Source organism: Salarias fasciatus, chromosome 18 (genome assembly GCF_902148845.1).
Source record: "Salarias fasciatus chromosome 18, fSalaFa1.1, whole genome shotgun sequence".
NCBI lineage: Eukaryota > Metazoa > Chordata > Actinopteri > Blenniiformes > Blenniidae > Salarias > Salarias fasciatus.
In genome coordinates this window covers 22184458-22205015 of record NC_043762.1, presented here as the reverse complement: position 1 = coordinate 22205015, position 20558 = coordinate 22184458, and the positions used below count along the sequence as shown (strand labels likewise).

Here is a 20558-nt window from a genome sequence, read left to right as displayed (position 1 = left end):
CCCAGTTTACATGAAAGATCGGTTACTTGATACAGCCGAACGGAGAAACGCTCTGTATCGCTCTGGCTGTGAGCTGACAGAACATTTACATTTACATACGTTCACCCAAAGACTCAGAACTCATTTAAACACATTTCACCCTCTTATTACTTGAGGTTATGGTTCCCACAGTATGAGCTGTAAATAGAGAATGCAAACACAAGTTATAGTGCAGATTCCTTCATTTTTATTAGGAGGACTAAACGAGACGTAAACCTGAATCTGTTGAATTTGAAAATCTGTATCGAGGTTCTGAGAGGCTCCCGGTGTTTACTCAGCGAACTCGATCCTCGACCCGGACGTCAGCACAGGGGTGAGCGGTGGGCTGCTCCAGTGTTGATGCACATGAGTGTTTGTGTGCACAGTTATGAAACAGCCGAACAGCCAACCAATGGAGAGGGAGAGAAGGTGGTTTAAAGGCAGCGGCGCACAAGAGGAACCTTGAGAATGACTGGAGGTAAAGAGTAGAGCAGAGGTCTACAGCAGATTTCAGGAACAACATCGATATTTCAGACCGTTAGATTAGATTACACAGGAAGCCTCTCAGAACCTCAGCTTGGCTGAAGAACGTCAGTGCCGAATAGCAGCGCTGACAGCATCCAAGAACATGCAAACTCCTGACGGACAGGCCCTGCTCGGATTACTATGAGGCGAGACTATCATCCACTGCAGAGGTTTAGTTTGTGTTCTCGCTCAGGGTGAAGGTCACTGTAACGTGGGTGTTCAGAGCAAAGTCTCCTGACAGACTGTGTTCATTCGAACCAAACTTTTATAACTCTCAATCATCCCCGTGGGGATCATCCATCCCACTGAGGAGGAGCAAAGGTTAAATCCTCATTTTGATCCAAAACTCTTTTCCTTATCGGTGTGTCGTTTCAGAACAGTGTAGCCTCACACAGGGCGCCAGTTCAGGAACAGCAAAGAGAAAAGCACAACAGCAGATGAATGAACCGTTAATAATTATGTTAATATTATTCAAACAGATCAGATGAGAAGCAAACTGAGATTACTGGAATCTCCGTGCAGCTGTGTGAAGTGCTGCACTGACAGGCTGCAGGAAAAACCACACAGTAAAATATGGTAAATCTAAAATAGATCCATCTCCATGGCAGCGAACTGGAGGATCAGAAAATCAACACTAAGAAGCACTAAAGTTCTCCTGAAAGATGGAGGTGGAGCAACAGCTTCCCGGGAGATTCGACGCTGGATTCTGCTTTCATTTGCCCCCCGTCTCTGTGGTATATATTATCTGATGTTATGAGCTGTGTGAGAGTCAGCCACAGCACACACACCCTGCATGAGACAGCTGATCGTTAGATCTCACAGAGCAGGCCTCACGATGTCCCTGATGCACCAGCAATTACACCGACGAATTTCAAAGACATTGAAGAACACTAAATTACCCGTTTCCCTCAAGGTGTAAATTGATTATACACAAGTAATATACACCTTTTTTTTTTTCAAATATGATTGTACTTGCTACAGTATGTGCTGTTTCAGCAGATAAAAGCTAAAATACGCCCAGATTCACTTGTAGTTCCGTTGCTTTCTGCCTCTGGCTGCTCGTTTTTTATCTGCCGCACACAGATTTGTACAAACCACCAAAGCCAAACAGCCTTTTGGCACAGCTGAGAATTCAAATGAACTCATTCATGTTTGACGTTAAACAGCGTGGTTGTTACGAGTCTGTGGAATTTAGAGCAATTGATTGACCTAAATTCGAAGGTTCAAATAACTTGAGGCCGATTGATGGCACGACTCCGCCAGCCACAAGCCACAGTTACACCAAAGACTCCAGATCTGTAGGTAAACTGGGCCACTTTAAATCCTTCCATGTGTTCGGTGGCATTTCAGCTTCTTTAAAACGTCAGCGCTCTCACAGGCCGCAATGAAACCTTGTTTTTCCCAAACCCTTGAGAAACGTTCATATCGACAGGGACTGATTAGATTGACCGACACGATCGGGAAATATCACCATGAATTTTAGAAGAGGACTGTGGAGGACGATGTGACGATTTTTTGCCTCTGGGCAACTTTCCTTCAGGAGGCAGCATCCGTGAGCAATAACAGTCAAATGGCAGGAAGGTTAATCCTCTGCAGCCACTGATTCTCACTCCCATGTATTTGCTGCTCTGTGGGTTAAAAACATCTGTTTGCATCAGGTAACGGTTAACAGCTCATTTTCCAAACAACATTTTAAATTACAAACTCAGATTATAGCTTTAATAGAGCATGACGCAAGTCTGAGTCTTTCTGTGAAACTGCCTCTCAGGACATTTTTGCATTTTGGTTCACTTAGTTTTTCTTTTTCTTTTTTTTTTAACAGTCTGTGGTCAGTCTCAGTCTGTCAGCATCACTCGGTGCAGTTAAGACTTTTTTCCCTCCTTCTCTCGAGTCGAACCACAATCCCCCTCAGCCTGGCTTGTCTGCTTGTGTAATGGAAAAGGAGAATTCGCTGCTAATTCCTGTTAATTTCTTTTCCATCCTCGGCGGTGGGTGAAGTTTCTTGCAGTGTTTCTTGTCGTAAACTTTTCATGAACATCTCCTACTTCATTTTGCTTCTGACTCACTGTTTTTTACAGTGAGGGACAAACCGCGGTTTATATATGCTGTGAATCACCGTTCACATGGAAATAAAGGCAGACAGCTTTACCTCAGAGACAAACCTGAAAACAGAACTTAAAAAGGTGGATAACAGAGAGTCTCTTATTGTTTAAAACTCAGCCAAGAAGTGTAATTATAGACTGTTGTCACTGCTGAAAAGCTTCTTTAACATTTTCAAAAGGTTTATTCTTGCTGTATTTCACACATTGATGTACTTCTCACTGTCCATGAATCGTGTGGCATTGAAATAAAAATGAGAGCATTCACTCACACTAAAAAACAAACTGTATGAGGAAAAATGTGGTGAATTTAAATTTCAAACTCATCTCTATAATCAAGCGTATTCTATAAAAATAACTGTGGATTTATTTTTTATCTATTTTTATCTATCGGGAATCCAGACAGACATTTATCCTCTATTGTTCACATTCTGAAACATGATCATCAGATTGAACAACGCGAAGCATCTGCAACACTTTCATCCATGACTTTAGATCAAACTTTTTTACAACAAAAATTCAGGTTGTTTTTGATAAATTTGTACAAGTATATTAAAAAAAAATATATTAAAAAATGACACGTTTGGACCCTCTTTACATCTTTGATTGGAAATATTACCAGTTTGGTGTTTTCTTCACAGATAAGTTTTCCTTAAAATGATCGCCGTCACAGCAGAAACGTCAAAAATGCTAATAACAATGTAGTTTGCATGTCACACCACTAGTGGGTGCTGTACATGTGATCTAATGATGGTGTTAAATTCAAGCATGAGCTGTACAAATATTCTGGATTCCTTCGTTGTTATTGTCGATTGTTAGACTGTAAACATCCAAAATGCAATAAAAGCTGATCCTACAGGAGCGTGTTGCCATCACAAAAACTTTAAACGACCCCTGACCTTTATCGTGTAATGCACCTGAACTTTAGTGTCAGTTTTCCTATGAGAAGCCAAACCCCGCCGAGGGGAGCAGGCTTGAGGTTTGTGCTTCGGAGGAAGACGCTGGTGACACCAGGAAAGAGGATCCAGCAGGAATGAGAGGCATGCGCTGGAAGAATGAAGCCCTGGTGGCACCGGGCCTCACCGAGACCCAGACCACAGAGCCCTGGATCGAGTTCCACATTCTGAAGGAGGGATGTGTGAGAATCACTGGAGCTGCTGGGGAGATTGATGGGAGGAGCACAGTAAAGTGACTCCAGGACTTTCTCCTGTCTCACCAGAAGCTTTGACATGTTGTCACCGGGACGGGAGACTCGCTGCCGGAGCCCCGAGCTCCCATTGGCCGCCGCTGCCTGGAAGAGGGGCATGGTTCTCCCCGTCCAGCCTCCCACTTGTCAGTTTTCTGGACAGGAGGTCCTGGAGGGAAGGCATGCCCACAAGCTCCTCCTGTTGCATTACTCTCTCTCTTACTCAGGAGCAGTCGGCTTCTGTTATGGCAGAGGCTGTTTATCGGCTTTTACCGAGCAGCCGCGGCACGCCACTCTCCCTGACAGCACCTCCCTGAGTCCTGACGGGACGGACGGCTCAAAACGCCGACAGAGGACTGGATCGGCGGGGGACGCTGCTGAACATGTCACAGGGTAAGTCTGACATGATATTAATCTGGTATCTCTGCAGACAGCGGAGGACCGCTGGACGGGGCGGTCAATCCCAGCCGAGATGCTGGACACTGACCTTGGACGTCTTTGATCGGGGACTGTCTGATCTGAATTCAGGGCCAGAAAAGCTTTTGACTCTAAAGTGATCGAAGAAAAGAGTGGGGAGAGGCTGCATGCTGACCATCTGTTCACTGCAGCATGTTTGCCTTAAAAAGATCAAATTTGAAATCATACTGACGTATTTACTGCTTACACATGCTGCTGTAAACATTGGCTCTAACACACACGTCCAGGTGAACAGGCCCACTGTTTCTGTTCTAACCTCACCGTGTTAACACACCGTTGCTTTCTTCCTTGCGTGAAGCGCCTGGCAGCTGTTTGATCCTCGGAGCTCTGGCTCAGCATTCCATCGCCGGAGCTTCAGATGCCACATGGCAGCTCCGACCCTGCTGCAGCTGGAACAGCACCAGGCCCAAACCTACCGGGCCAAGAAGTCCCGAGAACTGAAAATACAGCGAAACGAAGCATAAAGAGTCAATAGAGATGGGAATTTTCAAAGATTTCTTCATGGAGACAGGGAGTGAAAATAATGAGGTGAAAAAGCAGGAGACAGTGAGGAGGGCTGGAAAGAGCTCCGGTCCAAACGGTTGGCTCCGGCTCTAAGATCAACCTCAAACAGAAGAGGAGGTCTAGAGTTATGTGCTGGAAAAACCGCAGACTGTTCAGCCAGAAAGTGAAGGAGAGGAAAGATTTTCTTCTGGGAACAAAACACAGACAGCATGATGTAGAAATACAGTAGATCTCCTGTCGGGGCGAACAGCTGCTGGGAGAAGGGAATCTCACTGTGTGTCTGGACGGAGTGCGATCATTACAATCATCGCAGTCATGTGGGCGGCAGCATAAACACACATTCACACCCATGTCAACACAAGAAAACATAAACAGGAGGATTATTGACCCATTCTTCATGTTCTGTTAAAAAATCTGCAGCAGGTCTGCAGGGTCGGAGGTGTTTCGGAGTTTTGAACCATCTCCACTGTGTTTACCGAGCTGACTGGCTGCTGGAGGAGGGAAAATAACTCTTATTTGCTGAAATGATCATCAATTAAACTCAGTCCAGGAAGCAAAGTAACCCTGTTTTGAATAAATGATGATTTCTGTCTGATGCAGAAGTCTGACCCTCGCTCCACAGAGAGGTCGCTCTCTGGAATCATGGGAGCATTTTTGATTTGTGGCTTTGGTAAAGAACGCTGTGGACGGACATGTTGTGATTATGTGGTTTACACTGATACATGGAGAACCATGAAGGTCTGCGTGAGAAAGAATTCAATTCCTCAGAGAAGAAAGGAGCAAAAAGACAAAAGAAGCTTAAATAAAACAAAATACCTTGCAGCAACTAAAACTGTGACATTTCCCTCATTTAAAACAGAGCGAACGCAAAGTAAACTTCGATTTCTGGGCGCCTGAGAAATAAGATTCCAGGCGGTGGACTGTGAAGCTTGACTTTGGATGGAGTTCAGTGTGTTTGACTGAGGCCGTCTCGGGGTGAAGGCGAATACTTTACGTTTCATTTCTTGGGTTTCCTGTTTGGAGGGCCCACGGCTCCAAACACGCATGATTAAAGCGCGTGCACGGGAACGTGCACGGAGTCAGAGCTCTCCAACCCCAGGCCCGGCGTCTTGTTTCCTCTCTGGAAACCTGGTCCGGAGGAAAAACGTGCGAGGCTATATTCATGCATGACAATTAGAGGGCGGGGCTCACAGTGGCTCCCCAGAACGCTGCCTGACGCTCAGCTTGAGGAAAACTAGGAATGAAAACGTGAAATGCAGTTTTGAATGTGTTGAGCCTGCGAATGTGCAGGTTTGTTTTTTTGTATATAAGGCTCAATTTACACCTTTGAATTTACCATATGCAAATTGAAACGAGCTCCGCGCAATCATGTTTTCCTCTCTTCCTGAACTTTTCAAATTGAACTTGAACATTTCCTCTTTCTTTAATGTCAAAGGCTCAAAAGAGAAAAGTGTTTTCATTCCTCTGATGTGAGCCTGAGCTGCTGAGCGGACGGAGACTGATTGAGACGTCTGCAGTGACAGGTGCTCTGCTGATTGACGGAGTCCACGGTGAAAGCAGCTCCACTTAAAGTCAACCGCCAGATTTTATTTCCCCGCCGAACATCAATGCCTCACTGTCTCCGTGGAAGCTTTCCCTGTCTGTCTACCTGGAGCACAATCACCTGAATGATCTGTAATCACCTTGTGGGAGACATATCTAGGTCTTCTCACTCGATGTGTGTGTGTGTGTGTGTGTGTGTGTGTGTGTGTGTGTGTGTGTGTGTGTGTGTGTGTGTGTGTTAGCTTTACACCCACACATATGAGCTAAACTTAGACGCGTCAGACGGAGGGCTGAAAGATTCCTCTCAACATCATAAAGCCCCGCTGTGGCTAAACAACATACGTACGGGTTGTACATTCCGTATCGGTTTCAGCGTTGCTCGTGTGACGGTAACAGACGGAACTGGAGGGAGGAAATGACTTTCAGAGTCACATGTGAAAAAACCAGACGGAGAAAAACACCTTGCTGCCTTCGTTTTGATTGACAAGACTGAGAAAGACGATTATTCCGACGCAGATATGAAAACGATGACGCAGTCTCAGTCCTCTGCTGTTTCTGTACTTCAGTATCAATGAGAGGCGCTTTGGGAAGTTGCCCTCCAGCGCATGTACGTCATTACATTGACTTATTTATTTTAATAATTCAAAAAATAGACAATTGAACTGTCAGTTTTGATCAGGAACACGGACACGGGATGAAATGATCCCACCTGGTGGGAGTCAATCCACCAGGAGCAGGTTCTGTTTCAGCATCTTCATCAAGAACACCTGGCTGATCAAACCTGCAACCGTCTGACGGCAAGATGACCGCTCCACCAGCCGAGCCACAGCAGGTTGCAGTATCCTGGTACTAAACATGTGCAGCGTAATGAAAATAAGCGTCAGTTTTACATTTAAAGTAATTCTTTCCATCAAAAAAGGAAAGGAATTAAATCTAATTGGGAAAAGGAATTCCCCTGACCAACAGAGTCTCCCTTTTACTGGTGTGTGTGTGTGTGTGTGTGTGTGTGTGTGTGTGTGTGTAGGTTAAATTCCCAGCAGAGCCATGTGGCGGTGTTTGTCTGTTGACTGCATAGCTGACATTGTTTGGGGCTCGGCTGTGGCTCGGCGGCCGCGGCGCCTCCAGAGGACGGCGGTCAGGAAGGAGGACGGGAAAAACAAGTGACAGCTGAAGGGAGAGACCGTATGACCCACACAGGGAAAGTAACGAGTGAATAGGGTGGATTCTCCATCACACACACCGTTAAAACACAATCTGCTGATCATGAATGGACAGTCAGGTATTTGTAGTAAACACACTGGGGAAGAAAGGAAAAGTCTGAGTTCAGGTAAAGTAGAGTGACGATGAGAAAGGAGACCGCAGGACCTGCAGGAGGCTCAAACGGAGAAGAGAGAGAGGAAAGCAGTGACTCAGAACAATGGATGTCTGTATTTATGTCTGCAGGAGTGTACTTTGCTCCGCTGGCCATGGCTGCTGGGCTAAACAGTCTCGGGGTATTTTAAGCTCCCATGCCGGATGGCAAGGCTGTAATCAAGTGCACATCAGGCCTGCCACTGTTGAATAATGGCTGCCTTGGTGCATGGAAGAAATGAGGCAGCGAGAGTGTGAGAAATCTGGAAGGAGAGGATGGAATCCATCTGAGGGAGAAAGTACCGGAGTGCAGCTGGAAGTGTTTCACTGTGTGGATGAATCAAAAGTCACTTGGAAAAAAATGGCTCTATATGATCATCAAAAGTTCCTCATATTGAACCTAGAACAGATTTGAGCTGCCAATATGTATTTGTTTTTGCGATCATGATTCAGGGAAATGTTCACTTTTGTCAGCTGTACTAGCGCACTATCTTGTTTTCACGTCTCGCTTGTTTGCTTTGTCAGATACCGAAAGTACAATCAGATAATGAGACAAACTGAGGACGGCCAATGACGGCCAGACAGAACGGTACAAAGATTTTTGTGGGTTCTGAGTTGTTGTGTTTTCTTTTCTTTCTGTCTGTGATTGCAGGAAATATTTCCCCTCATAAAGCAGGAGAGAACGGAATGAAAGGGAGACCGCCGTACTCCGTGGAGACCCCGTACGGCTTCCAGCTGGATCTGGACTTCCTGAAATATGTCGACGACATCGAGAAAGGGAACACGATCAAACGAGTCTCCGTCCAGCGCCGCAGCAAAGGACCCCGTGCAAGCACCCTGCCCAGGCACCTCAACCCCCCGGGGAGCTGTCGGCCCGGCGCCTGGGGGTCCACCGGAGCTCTGGGGCCCAGGTCTCGAGCGTCAGACGCCCACCGCCACGGCTCCTGGGCGTACGACCACCGGCCGCCGCTCTCTCCCACCGCGCTCATGTCCTTGGTGGAGATGGAGGCCAGAATCAAGGAGTTCGATGAGCAGCCTCTCGGGGAGCACATCAGACCTCACCTCCTGCGGGCCTCCAGCCTGCCGCTCACCGTGCTGCTCAGGCGGGGCTCGGAGTCCACGGACGACGCCGCCAGCCTCCGCGGCTCGAGCGGCTGCCTCAGAGGAAGGAACACCTCGTGCGAGGACGTCTTCCTCACCGCAGACGGCGCCGACCCCGCGGACTGCCCGGGGCTGCTGAGGCGCCTGAACGAGGCCCTGGAACGTGTCGGGGAGCTGGAGATGGAGGCGAGGGTGATTCCGGAGCTCAGAGCGCAGGTCCGCTTCCTCCAGCAGGAGAGGGAACGGCTGCGTCTGAGCCTGAATCCACACGGCTACCCGTCCCCCATGAACGGAACCACAGACGCCTGTAAATCCTCCCGCTGTGACAAGGCGGACGTGAAAAGGCCTCGTCACGAAGCCCACATCGCGTTTCCCAGAAACCGCGGCGGCAGTTCGGACGACTCCAGTCAGGAGTGGAGGAGCAGCACGGACCTGGACGAGCTGCTGACGGTGACGGCCCTGCAGGCCAAGGTCGCTGCGCTGGAGCAGAAGCTCCACGAGGCCGGCCTGGAGCTCCAGAGGCTGACCGGCCTGCTGAGGGAGCAGCAGGAGGAAAGCAGGAGGAAAGACCACAAGATCCAGCACCTGATCGAGAACCCGGCCCTGTGGGTCCGTGCAGAGAGGGTGGTGGTGGACCGGGACGGGGACGAGGCGGCGGTGAGAGCCGCGGAACCGCACCATAATGAAGCATCCTTCACCTGTACGAGGACAGGAAACACAAGTCAGGGACAGCAGGACTCCACAGTCAGTTCTTCTGGTCCTCTGCCGTGTGGCGACCCTTCAGCCGAGGCTTCAGACGCCGGAGTGGCCGTCCGTCACATTCAGAGGATCAAGAGTCTCTTGGATCAGCAGTGGAGGATTGTGTGTGCAGAGAGTAAATCAGGAGAGGAGAGTAAACTGCTCAAACACCCAGATCCAAAAGTCAACACTCTGCAGGAGGAGATGATGAGGCTTGTTGACGTCCTGGAATCCCACTACCACCAGCGAGGACGAGGTGATGGGAGGCACGTTCAAAACGGAGGTATACATTCCTGCTGCACTGTGAAATATGTCTAACCAGGAGATAAGATACAAAGATCCCCACACTGCCTGACTGCTATAGTATCTTCTCCACAAAGTCAGCAAAAAGCTAATTATATTGCTGAAAACAGACACAAGTCGAGGCAGCGAGACGCCGAGATGTAGGGAGGGTTTTGTGCTGAATGACGATGAGAAAGCAGGAATCTTGTGGACATGCAGACAGACAGACGGACGGGAAATTCCCTACATCGAGTTCCATGACACCGTGCAAAACTTCACCTTTAAATGAGAAAATTTGGAAAAACCCAGAGAGAACATTTAAATCTCATGAGTCAGTCGCAGTTTTACAGCGTTCAGAGGGGACGGAATAAACGTAAGGCAGATGAGTTTTTGTCCCATTCGGTCAGTGTTTAGAACCAAATAGACGGCACCGTTTCTAATGCAGGATCTACTGATAGTTAGATTAAATGTAACCTGATGGCTTGTTTCAGTTTACATGATCCATAAGAAGCTCCCACAGTGTTTTTAAAAGTGCATTACGGGGATAAGAGCTTGCATTAGAACCTAAACCATGACCAGCAGGAGGTGATCTTGTTGTTCCTCTCATCACCTGTGTGTTTGTCTTCTATTCAGCCTGTAAATCCACCCTGCGGACAGACGGATGCGTCCAGGCCACAGACACGCCGCTCTCTGAGGGCGCTAATGACGGGTTGGTGAATCTCCCACTGACTTCTGCAATTTGAAAAGTTATGATTATTGGCTGCGTGACTTAATTTAATGCTGCATGGTCGTGCTGGCGGAGGAAAACATCATGATTTAGGACGGACAGACGAACGCCGCTCCCTTCAGAGCTGTCTGTTAGAAGAAAAATGGTGACTCCAGCGTCTGAGGACGACGAGTCAGTTTCTCTGAACAGACGGAGAATAACACATTTAGCGGCTCAACGTAGAAACTGACAATGAGAAATCTGACTGCAACTGCTGAGAGGGTCTGTCCCAAAGCGATGGTATTCATGTTTAATTTGATGAGACTTTGTTCTCGAACTTCAAGCCCCTGGAGCATTAAAGTGACGGGACTCGTATCGTCCCAAACCAAACAACATAAATACTGCATCTGAGCTCTTCTGAAGAAACCTCATTCTGGTACCTATATGGGGAGGGAGGCGTCATTTCACCCACATTTCTTATCTTTCATTAACTTTAAGATTTGTAATGCGCGGAAGTGGAAGTGTGGACGGGGTGGACTGCTGGGAGCCGGGTGTCCACGGCGCTGTGGGACAGAGCGACGGCGGCGGCGGCGGGGCTCGGGAGACGGACGCTGTCCAGACGGAAGCAGGACCGGCGAGGAGAGCAGTTCCAGACAGACAGACCGCGTCCACAGCCGAGGACACCCGGGGAACCGCCAAGTCGAAAACACACAGGGAGGCGACCTCTGACCCTGAAGCCAGCAGCGGGGGCAGGTGAGAGGAACCGGTCCAGAAAACACCGGATCGCTGCCTGTCTGCAAAATTCTACTTCTTTCTGTTTCTCGATCGATTTCATTTATCCGTGATCTCTTTTTTAATGCACGTTTTCTTTCTCAGAGAGACAGTAAGTGCAGATTTTATGGCTGCTTGTCACTTCCTGAAGGATCACATGGACAACATGGACAACCCCAGTGAAGACATGGTGAGAACAGCTCTGGAGTCCGGCCATCAGTCTTCCACTTCCACGTCTTCCAAGCTTCATTCTTGGTTTTGATGAACAAACAGAAACTAGGTCTTATGATGCATTTTGTGAACATTTTATTACACTGAACCTATTTTTGTTCCTGATTTTAACAGTTGTGTTCTTTTCAAGCTTTTCTTGTTGACAGTTTTGAAATTTTAGCAGTTTTATCCATTTTACCTCTTTTTAAACAGTTTCCTATGCTTTTTCCCACCATATTTCATTTTCTTATGTTAGAAATTGGAGACATTTCAGGTTTTTAAGCTGTTCTGTCATTTTTTTCCCCCATTTCTTGTGGTTTTTGCTATTTTTCCCAATTTTACTTGAACCTTTTTTGAATTCCTTTTGAACCAAGAGTAATGAATCATACAGTAATATAAAAATAACTTAAATGTTTATTCACGTGTCATGTGGTGAAGGCTTCATGGAGCCGCTACAGACGGACTGAAGAGCCACAGGTTGAACACCCGTGATGTAGAGGAACAATAAACTGTTCTGAAAGCTGAAAACCAGACTGAAAACACCAGACGTCATTTCACTCAGACACCGTCTCGTTGCTGCTTTTCTCTCATCGGTTACAAAGATGCTTTGTTCTGCTCAGTTCTCTCTCATTCATGGACCTGTCGTGTTTTCCAGAGGAAGGCCTTGATTGTTCTGTTCCAGCACTGGTTTGGCGCCGCAGCAGAGGAGGCGTCCGTCTCCAGCACGGTGTCTCTGTACCTGAGGGAGGTGAGGAGCGCCGCCCCCGCGCTGCTGGCCTTCATGGTCAACCTGGCAGACGACAACAGCAACACGGCGCTGCACTACAGCGTCTCCCACTGCAACTACGACATCGTCGGCCTGCTGCTGGACACAGGTGAGCGGATGCAGCGGCGGACGGAGGTGGAGCAGGTGGAGCAGGTGGAGCAGGTGGGAACGGCCGACACTGAAAACGCCGGCGCCTCTGACCCCCTGCAGGCGTGGTCGACGTCAACATCCAGAACAACGCCGGCTACACGGCGGTGATGCTGGCCTCGCTGACGGCCCCCGACGGGCCCGCCGGGACGGAGGTCGTCCGCCGGCTGATGGAGCTGGGCAGCATCAACGTCCAATCCAAACAGGTGAAGCAACCAGGGTTAACGGCAAGGTGGAGTAAAGACAGCATTTAGGATTCACACAGCGAATCGGAGAGGGAGCTGTTTGGAACAATCTGTTGCTTGGTGGAGTTTTGAAGTCACAACATTCATGATGTTATCGGGATGATCTAAACCAGAGTTCTGCAACCTTCATGACCTAAAGAGACACTTCAGTGACTTTCTGCCAAGTGAAGTTGTTCTGGAGCCATAAAACACGTTTAACCTCTAAAACGAGGCGAATGTGAGGAATCATTCTGAACAGTACTGTAGCTACAATAAAAACTAAGTTTAACGTTCATTCACGTTTCATAGTGTGAAAGCTTGGTGGAGCCGCTGCAGAGGGACTGAAGAGCTGCAGGTTGAACACCTCTGGTCTGAAATAAAACATGAGACTTACCACTCTCTAACAGAAGCCCTGAACATGCAGTCAGCAGCTGTGTGTTCAGGAAGCTTTGTCTGCTGCCGTATTCACATTCAGATATTTATTCATTTCTGTCTATTGAGAAGCTTCCAGAATTTGTTGGGCACATCACTGGATTGGTAGGCAGCCGCTTCAAACGTCCCCTCGGCAACACATTCATTCGCAAATGGTATGTAAGTAGGACAAATTTGAACAGTTCTCCATCTTTTGACGCATCTTTGGTCTTTCCCTCAGACGGGCCAGACGGCGCTGCACCTGGCGGCGAGGCACGGCCGGGGGGTGATGGTCCGCCTGCTGCTCAGCTTCGGGGCGGACGCCAACATCCAGGACGAGCGGGGAACCACGGCCCTGATGTTCGCCTCTGGAAGAGGCCACACACACATCGCCCGGCTGCTGCTGGAGAGGAGCCAGTGTGACCCGACGCTCAGCGACAAGGTGGAGCTGCTTAGGGTCGTTTCACCAGAGCTGTAGGCGATAATGTTTTGACTGCACGTCTCTCCGCTGAAGGATTTCAGGACTCTCTCTTCAGTGTAGAGTCCTGTTACATTCGCAAACAGAGTGGCACACTGACTGATGTATTCACACACACACACACACACACACACACACACACACACACACACACACACACACACACACACACACACACAAAAGGAGAAAAGCAGCTTAGATGTATGAAATCCTGGATGTTTTGACTTCCGCTGTGTGGACGTGGGTGGACTGACGGTCTGGATCGTCCCCGGGATTAATCACGGCTCCAGGAAGACAAATCTCCCTCGGCTGAGATGAGCCAATCCGCCGGCGGCGCCTTATCTGCCCGTCTGGAGCGAGAACAGGAAAAAGATGCAAATGCATCTCCTACTTTAGACGGACGTCCTCCTGAAGAAGACTGAGCGAAACCAGACCGTCAGCCGGAGCTGAAGCCACGGTTTTCCCAACATGAACCCAGTTTGATGAGAATAATGAGCTGTGGTGTAACGCCTTCTTAACTCATTGACTTCTCGCCCTTCGGCTGTGGAAACCACACCGCTGGATCAATACCTTCCAATAGAAGCGCCCACACGAGAGTTTTAAATACCCAAAGACGCTGTGTGATTTAATATATTCTGAATGTGCGTCCGCTGTATGGTCAGAAGATCCAGTCAAATAACAAAATAATCCCTCTCAGTAAAAGACAAATTCAGATAAGCTCCTCAGAGGTTATTCAACATGCATTGTTCTGCTCGCAATAATCTCTTTTTTTCAAAACCACGGTTACAAAAATAACTTCCAAATCTCTGAGATGAAATCAGAAACTGAAGCCTGTTCCTCAGTCAGTCAGCTCGGAATCCAGTTTCTCAAAACCTGGAAGAGCCTGGAATATGTTTAACACCAAAATGGATGAAAAATCTAAAACACTCATGGATTTGTAAAGCATGTGACGCCCTGACAGCCCTGGACAACACTGGAACAGCGAGCATGTCCAGTAAGAAGCAGACTTTTATCAGCACTAACATCGAGGCTGAAGTTGAAGTTTAATGGCAGAAAAAAAAGATTAATTCTGTTTAACCACTGCTTTGACTCGGCATGTTGACATGTGAATGTTTATATGACCGGCGACGTGAACCTGCTAATCTAATGTCTTTCTCTCTCCGGTCTTCCAGCAAGGTCAAACGGCGCTATCCATGGCGATGCAGGGCTCCCACACGGACACCGCCGCCCTGCTGCAGGCGCACGCCAAAGCTCGGGCCTGCTAGTTCCTGGAGAGCTGCAGAAGGTCTTTTCTGTCTGAGACACACGGTCGAGCTGTTGCTGCACGTCGTCATTGACTCTGCGCCACATCGGTGATCAGACGAGGAAAAGAGGAGGCCTCTGCTGAGGATGTGCTGCCGCCTCTTTCTCACATCCACGTCTCTGCAGAGTTTGCAAAAGAAAACTATTTATGTAACGAGATATTATGTTAACAATGATCTGAAGCTACTTCCTGTTTTAAAAAGGATTTATAGTATTTTGCAAATATTATGCACCTTTAGGGTAAAATGCCTGGAATGCATCGGTTCTGTTCTGCATGCAAATCATATACAAGACCTGACTGTGGTGCCAATAAAGCAGTATTTTGATTACACTCGGATGATTGCTGTATTGATGTACTAAAGGTGTTGTTTGCTGTGAAACATCAGGAAGGCAATCACACGGCATTGTTTTACACGAGCTGGGAGGAAACACTGAAACCTCAGTCAATGAGGCTGGCTGCAGTGCCAGGCCCGACCAGCAGGTGGCATCGCTCTTCCATTTCAATACACACACACACACACACACACACACACACACACACACACACACACACACACACACACACAATATATTTAAATATAGATTCATAAACCAAACATATCCAGAGTGAATCCAATCTGATCCCTTTAAAGTGTGACTGAGAATCCTAAACCTGATCCCACTCAGACACAGAAACTCACCTGAACCTCCGCCGAGCATCACGGACGCAGATTTATTTCAGCGGTCTCAGTTCCTGTAACCTCCCCTCAACGAGAATCCGTAAGAGGCAAAGCTTTAGTTTAGCTGCGAGGACGTGAGATTATATTTGCGAGATAAGGCAGAAGGGATGGAGAGCAGGGACGGGAACGACGCCGGATTCTGTCTGACAGAGCGGAGCGCCTCATTCCCCCCGAGGATTTCCTGCAGACCATCCCGCCGCGATGACCCCCAGCAAATATAGATCCCCAGAGACGAGAGCAAAGATGGACGGACAGAGACGGAGCAGGCGTCTTTTCTATTAGCCGAGTGTCACAGATAAACCATCAACCCCGCAATAAAGCAAGGCGAGCGAGGACGCACGCAGAACAACCGTACAGCCACAGAGGCCGGGCAGGCCTTCCCCCACCTGCACAGCCCACCATGAATTCAAGTGTTCATCTCAGAGCGTCTGTGATGGTACGTCTGCTGCGGGCATCAGTAAACTAATAAAACCCACTAACCCACATTCTTCTAGGGTGTGGAGCAGCGAGACGGCGGTCTGAAGGCGGTTTAATAATGCTAATGGCCTGGATTTATCTGCCTGCTGATGAATCACTCTGCCTGTGGACGGCTGCGGAACACACTCGCACGCACTCCCAGGCTTCTCAGCTACTGGCAGCGCTTGTTCTGGCTGAAGTGGAACAGCAGAGCATCGAGGATGAGCTTCTGTTTGAGTGAAGCAACCTTGAAACGCGGCGTCTGACCGGCAGACGCTAGATCCAGATCGCAGAGGCTGATCGTGAAGGAGCCTCCAGGATATCGACGGACGGTGAATGAGGACGATGAGACGAGGACGTTCAGGACGTTCCGGAGCTTCAGGATGAGGGGGAGGGAACGTGCTGCTTCAGGCCTGAATCACACGAAGGTCTGTTCGGTTTGGTTCTCTGTCTTCCTGATAACGTCTGTCTGCACGGAGATTCAATCAAACAACAAATCTGAACCACAGAAGAAGAGCCATTAAAAATGTAAGAGTGAGTCTGAGGGGGTCGAGGATCACCCTTTCTTCTTGTTTTTGTCATTAGCAGCAACCGAATTCCTGTTCGACACTCATTTGATCTTGAGTCAGTTTTGAAAACCTAAATCCGAACACCTTGACATCAGGAAGAGTCGCTCAAGTGAACCGATTCTAATTATCTGTTTAAAGACAGAGCTGTTCGCTGAGCGTTGCTTCGCTTTTGACTTCAAAGACTGAACTACAAACTGGTGACAAGCGGGGGAAACTTCCAGCGAAGAAACACTGAATACAGACTGCTCGACAGATGGAAGGTATAAAAGGAATCGGTTATCGTCCCGACGCCAGCTTATGAACACGAACATTAATCAGGCCGGATGATTCTGGCTTTGTGAAAAGATGACAAAAGGAAGAAAAGACTTTGGAAGGGGAAACACGGCTGACGTGTAGATTCAGAGCAGCAGGGAGGACGTCAGTAAACGCGCTGGAAATGGAAGCTAATGCATTAGTGTGGCAAGAAAAAAAATAAATCAAACCTTCAAGTGGGTAAAAACATGAACAGACTGTCAGCATTTAATGTATACAGTACTTAAACACTTTACATAACAAAACATCCAAAACTTCAGGTAGAGAAATGAGAAACTGCTTCAGTGCAAATGAAAGCTGTTCCAACAGAGCCGAGCAGCTGTGGAATTGTGCTATATGTTATTAAATCGGTCGATTTAAGTAATATTTTGGTTCAACCGTCTCAGTAAAGTGGGTCTCTGGCTGCACACACCCTTTGAATGTGAAGTTAAAACACAAAACAAAACAGCAGACACTCATGGAAATTTTTCTGTCGGATTTTATATATCAATATATAGAGATATTCCAAAGTAATTCATTACAGAAAATCAAAAAAGTGAAATCAGTTTGGTGGAAACACAGTTCAGCATTGCATGTACAGCAGATCCCTGTCCGATTGGTAGAAACCACCAGAGTAAAAAATAAATAGATAAATAAAAAGGAAATAAAAAGGCACAAAAACAAACAAAAAGTCAAATCAATTATCTCGGTAACATCAAGGTTGGGAAACGTTAAAAAGACGAGGGTGTGTCTGGGAAGAGCGGCTGTGTTTCGTGTGAATTAACCGAGAAACAAACACAGAAGAACGATAAATGATGCACAACCAGAAACGACACAAACGACTTTGGTGGGTAATTCAGGGAACGCAGTGCTCTCCTTTATACAAATAAATTAATATAGCTGTCCTCCACACTTTATCTAAAATCTTATGTACACATCAGCTTTTACAGAATTATATCGTACATTATCAAAAACCTTTATGAAAACATATTTACAAACCAATGAGTCAAAAAGCACCCTCCAAGCTTTTACACACACACACACACACGCACGCACACACACACACACACACACACACACACACACACGCACGCAGTTTTCTCCCATGCAGAACACAATACAGAAGGCATTCTAAGAGGGTTGTGCAACAAAGAGCATACAAAACATTTCAGATATGGCTGTGGGATGAACGTCGGCACACATGCATATTTAGACACACACACACACAGACACACACTCACACTCACTCACAGGTTCATGAATTAATAACAGTGTCGATCACAGGGCTAAACCAGCATGAAACATATTATCTGACGCAGCCAGTCAGCTGGACCGAGTCACGTCACACGGAGCGTCTTCCTCCTCCTGCGGCCGCCAGCCGGGCTCCTCCCACCGCGCACAACCCAAAACTGTCTGCTCAGATGTCGGGAATGCGTGTGTGTGTGTGTGTGTGTGTGTGTGTAACAGTGACTGGGTGCGTTGTTGGCTGGTGGGTAATTATGCATGCTGTGTGTGTGTTTTGAAGGGCAGAGGTGTGTGTACTCGCTCCCGCCTGGAGATGTTTGTGTGCGCGTCCTTCGCAGTCAGAAGCAGGTGATCAAATAACACTTGAGGATTTAGTTTTCTTCTTCTTCCATCGACCACTTGAGCGTGCAGCTGGTTAAAAGCTGCAGTCTATTGCTTTTCTCAAACCGCCGAACATCCAGACACGATGAAAAAGACAGAACTGACACGTGAAGCCCTCTTCTCTCCGACCTCTCGTCTTCCGGCTCACAGCAAACAGAAAAACAGTGGAAGTCTCCTTTTTTTTTCCTTTTCCTGTCTGAAAATCTGCTGCACTTTCCTGAAGCTCTGAGGTGTTGAAGGTCAAATGAAAACATCGGCTCGTATCAACTACCCGCTCAAGACAAGCCACCCTGAACCAGAGAGACGGCGGCGAACTCTGACCTTCATCATCAGTCACAGAACGGACAGAATCTCCACAAAGAAAAACAGGATGAAAAACGATAAATACACGACTCCATTAAAACATCAGTGACTGACTCCAACATGAATCTGTACAGATTGTCCTGCAAAGCCGGGAACGTCCCGGCCTCAGAGCGCCGTCCTCCATGGAGTTCATCGCGGAGCTGAAGACCCGGAGCTCCAAGGATGAAACAGGAAGTGTGACCAGCCCGTCGCCAAATATAAAAACACACCGATTTCACTATCAATGGAAAATACCGAAAAAAACTCCAGATCCCAGGAACATGAACAAGACTCTTCTGATCGCCGTCCGCCGCAGGAACTCTTCTGTCTCTGAGATGAGCTGCGAATGGCTGCATGAGAGACGTGAAGACGTGTCGTTTGTCCCTTCAGATGTCCGTCCCCGCTGCGTCTCGGCCTCACCGCGTGCGCACGGCCCCTCCCCCCCCGGGGGGTCGCCGGCGGGGGTCACTTGGCGCTGGACAGCATGGGCTGCTCCGTGTACCAGTGAGTCCCGGGATCCGGCATGCTGCCGCCCAGAGGCAGCGCGATGAACTGCGGGCAGGTGCCGCCGCCGCCGCCGCCGCCGCCCACCACGCCCACGCCCACGCCCTGGGGGTACGGGTGGTGGTGGTGCGCGTGGTGCCCCATGGCGTCCGTCCGCCCGATGTGGATCTCGTCCTCCTCGCCCTCGCCGGTGGTCTTGCGGTAGACGGGGTTGTCGAAGTTCATGCTCTTGGTGGAGCTGCGCCTCCAGTTGCGCCACGCCAGGTAGACGCCGGCGCAGACCAGGCCGAACACCACTGTGGCAACGACAGGAACTGCATGCGTTTAACACACAGCGGCAGGGACACGGGAAGGGGGCGTTAATGAGGCAGCGAGTCCACGGCGTGGAACGACACACGGAGAGGAGGGGAGGGGGCGGGGCGGGGGCGGGGATGGGTGGAGCCTGACTGAATCATGATCAGACTGAAATTCTTCTGAACTCTGACTTTATCACACTGTCTCATCAGCAAATCTGTCATTTCTGTCAAATCAGCATTTTATTTCAACCTCACTTTATTAAATTACGCCAGTAAAGCTTTCCGTGCCTTACTGGCCTGGTTTTTCTGCTCGGTGCTGGATGTTCTATTAGAACGGCCCATCAGAAACAATCGGCTGACTCATTCTGCTCAGGCTCCTTTAAGCCAGCGGCTTTCAGGAGATTTTATTCGTGTTTTGCTGAAGGATGTCTTATTTTTTCCTCCCTCAAAACCAAATAATCAGGAACAGTCATTCGTGCCGCAGAAGGATGAAACTGGTGTTTTTACACTAATGCGAGCTGCAGTTGCCACGGCGACAGAAATGCTCCTGAAACGCTATCAGCTGATAACATTCCAGTGCATGCAGCCTGCTCTCTGCCTCTTCTTTATCTGAAGACGTCCTGAACGGTGGAGCTGGACGTTCTTCCATTATCTCGCCGTCTGATGTCAACTTGTCGTTCTCTCTCACTACCCTCGAAAACAGCGAGCTTCTGCCTGGACAACGGTGTTCTAACTGAGCGGGAGTGAAGCGAAAGGAAAGAGTTGTTTGCTGCTGCAGAACCCGACACAACAACAGAGGAGTGGCGTGAGAAATGCGGCGTGGCGGCGATGTCAGACGGACGGACAATGACTTGAGCGAGGACGACCTGCGGGCCGGCTCCTCTCGCTTCTATCACGGACAGACACACAGAGGAGGCG

The 20558-nt window shown here is 48.4% G+C and overlaps 2 protein-coding genes across 2 annotated transcripts in view; one reads left to right on the top strand and one right to left on the bottom strand.

Moving 5' to 3' along the window:
- Window positions 1-4071: 4071 nt before the first annotated feature.
- Window positions 4072-15157, top strand: LOC115405159 (KN motif and ankyrin repeat domain-containing protein 4-like). Its single transcript, XM_030114644.1, has 9 exons — window positions 4072-4221; window positions 8354-9823; window positions 10456-10531; window positions 11027-11281; window positions 11405-11489; window positions 12165-12384; window positions 12486-12628; window positions 13299-13499; window positions 14708-15157. Exons 1-9 carry the CDS (start codon window positions 4212-4214, stop codon window positions 14798-14800), a joined length of 2553 nt encoding a protein of 850 aa, XP_029970504.1. The 5' UTR covers window positions 4072-4211; the 3' UTR covers window positions 14801-15157.
- A 4039-nt stretch (window positions 15158-19196) lies between these two features.
- The window catches only part of LOC115405158 (low-density lipoprotein receptor-related protein 8-like), an 80307-nt gene continuing 78945 nt past the window's right edge, over window positions 19197-20558 (bottom strand). Inside the window, exon 18 of the mRNA XM_030114643.1 lies at window positions 19197-19658. Coding sequence (XP_029970503.1) covers window positions 19306-19658 — 353 coding nt within the window. The 3' untranslated portion in view covers window positions 19197-19305. The remainder of the gene's footprint in view (window positions 19659-20558) is intronic.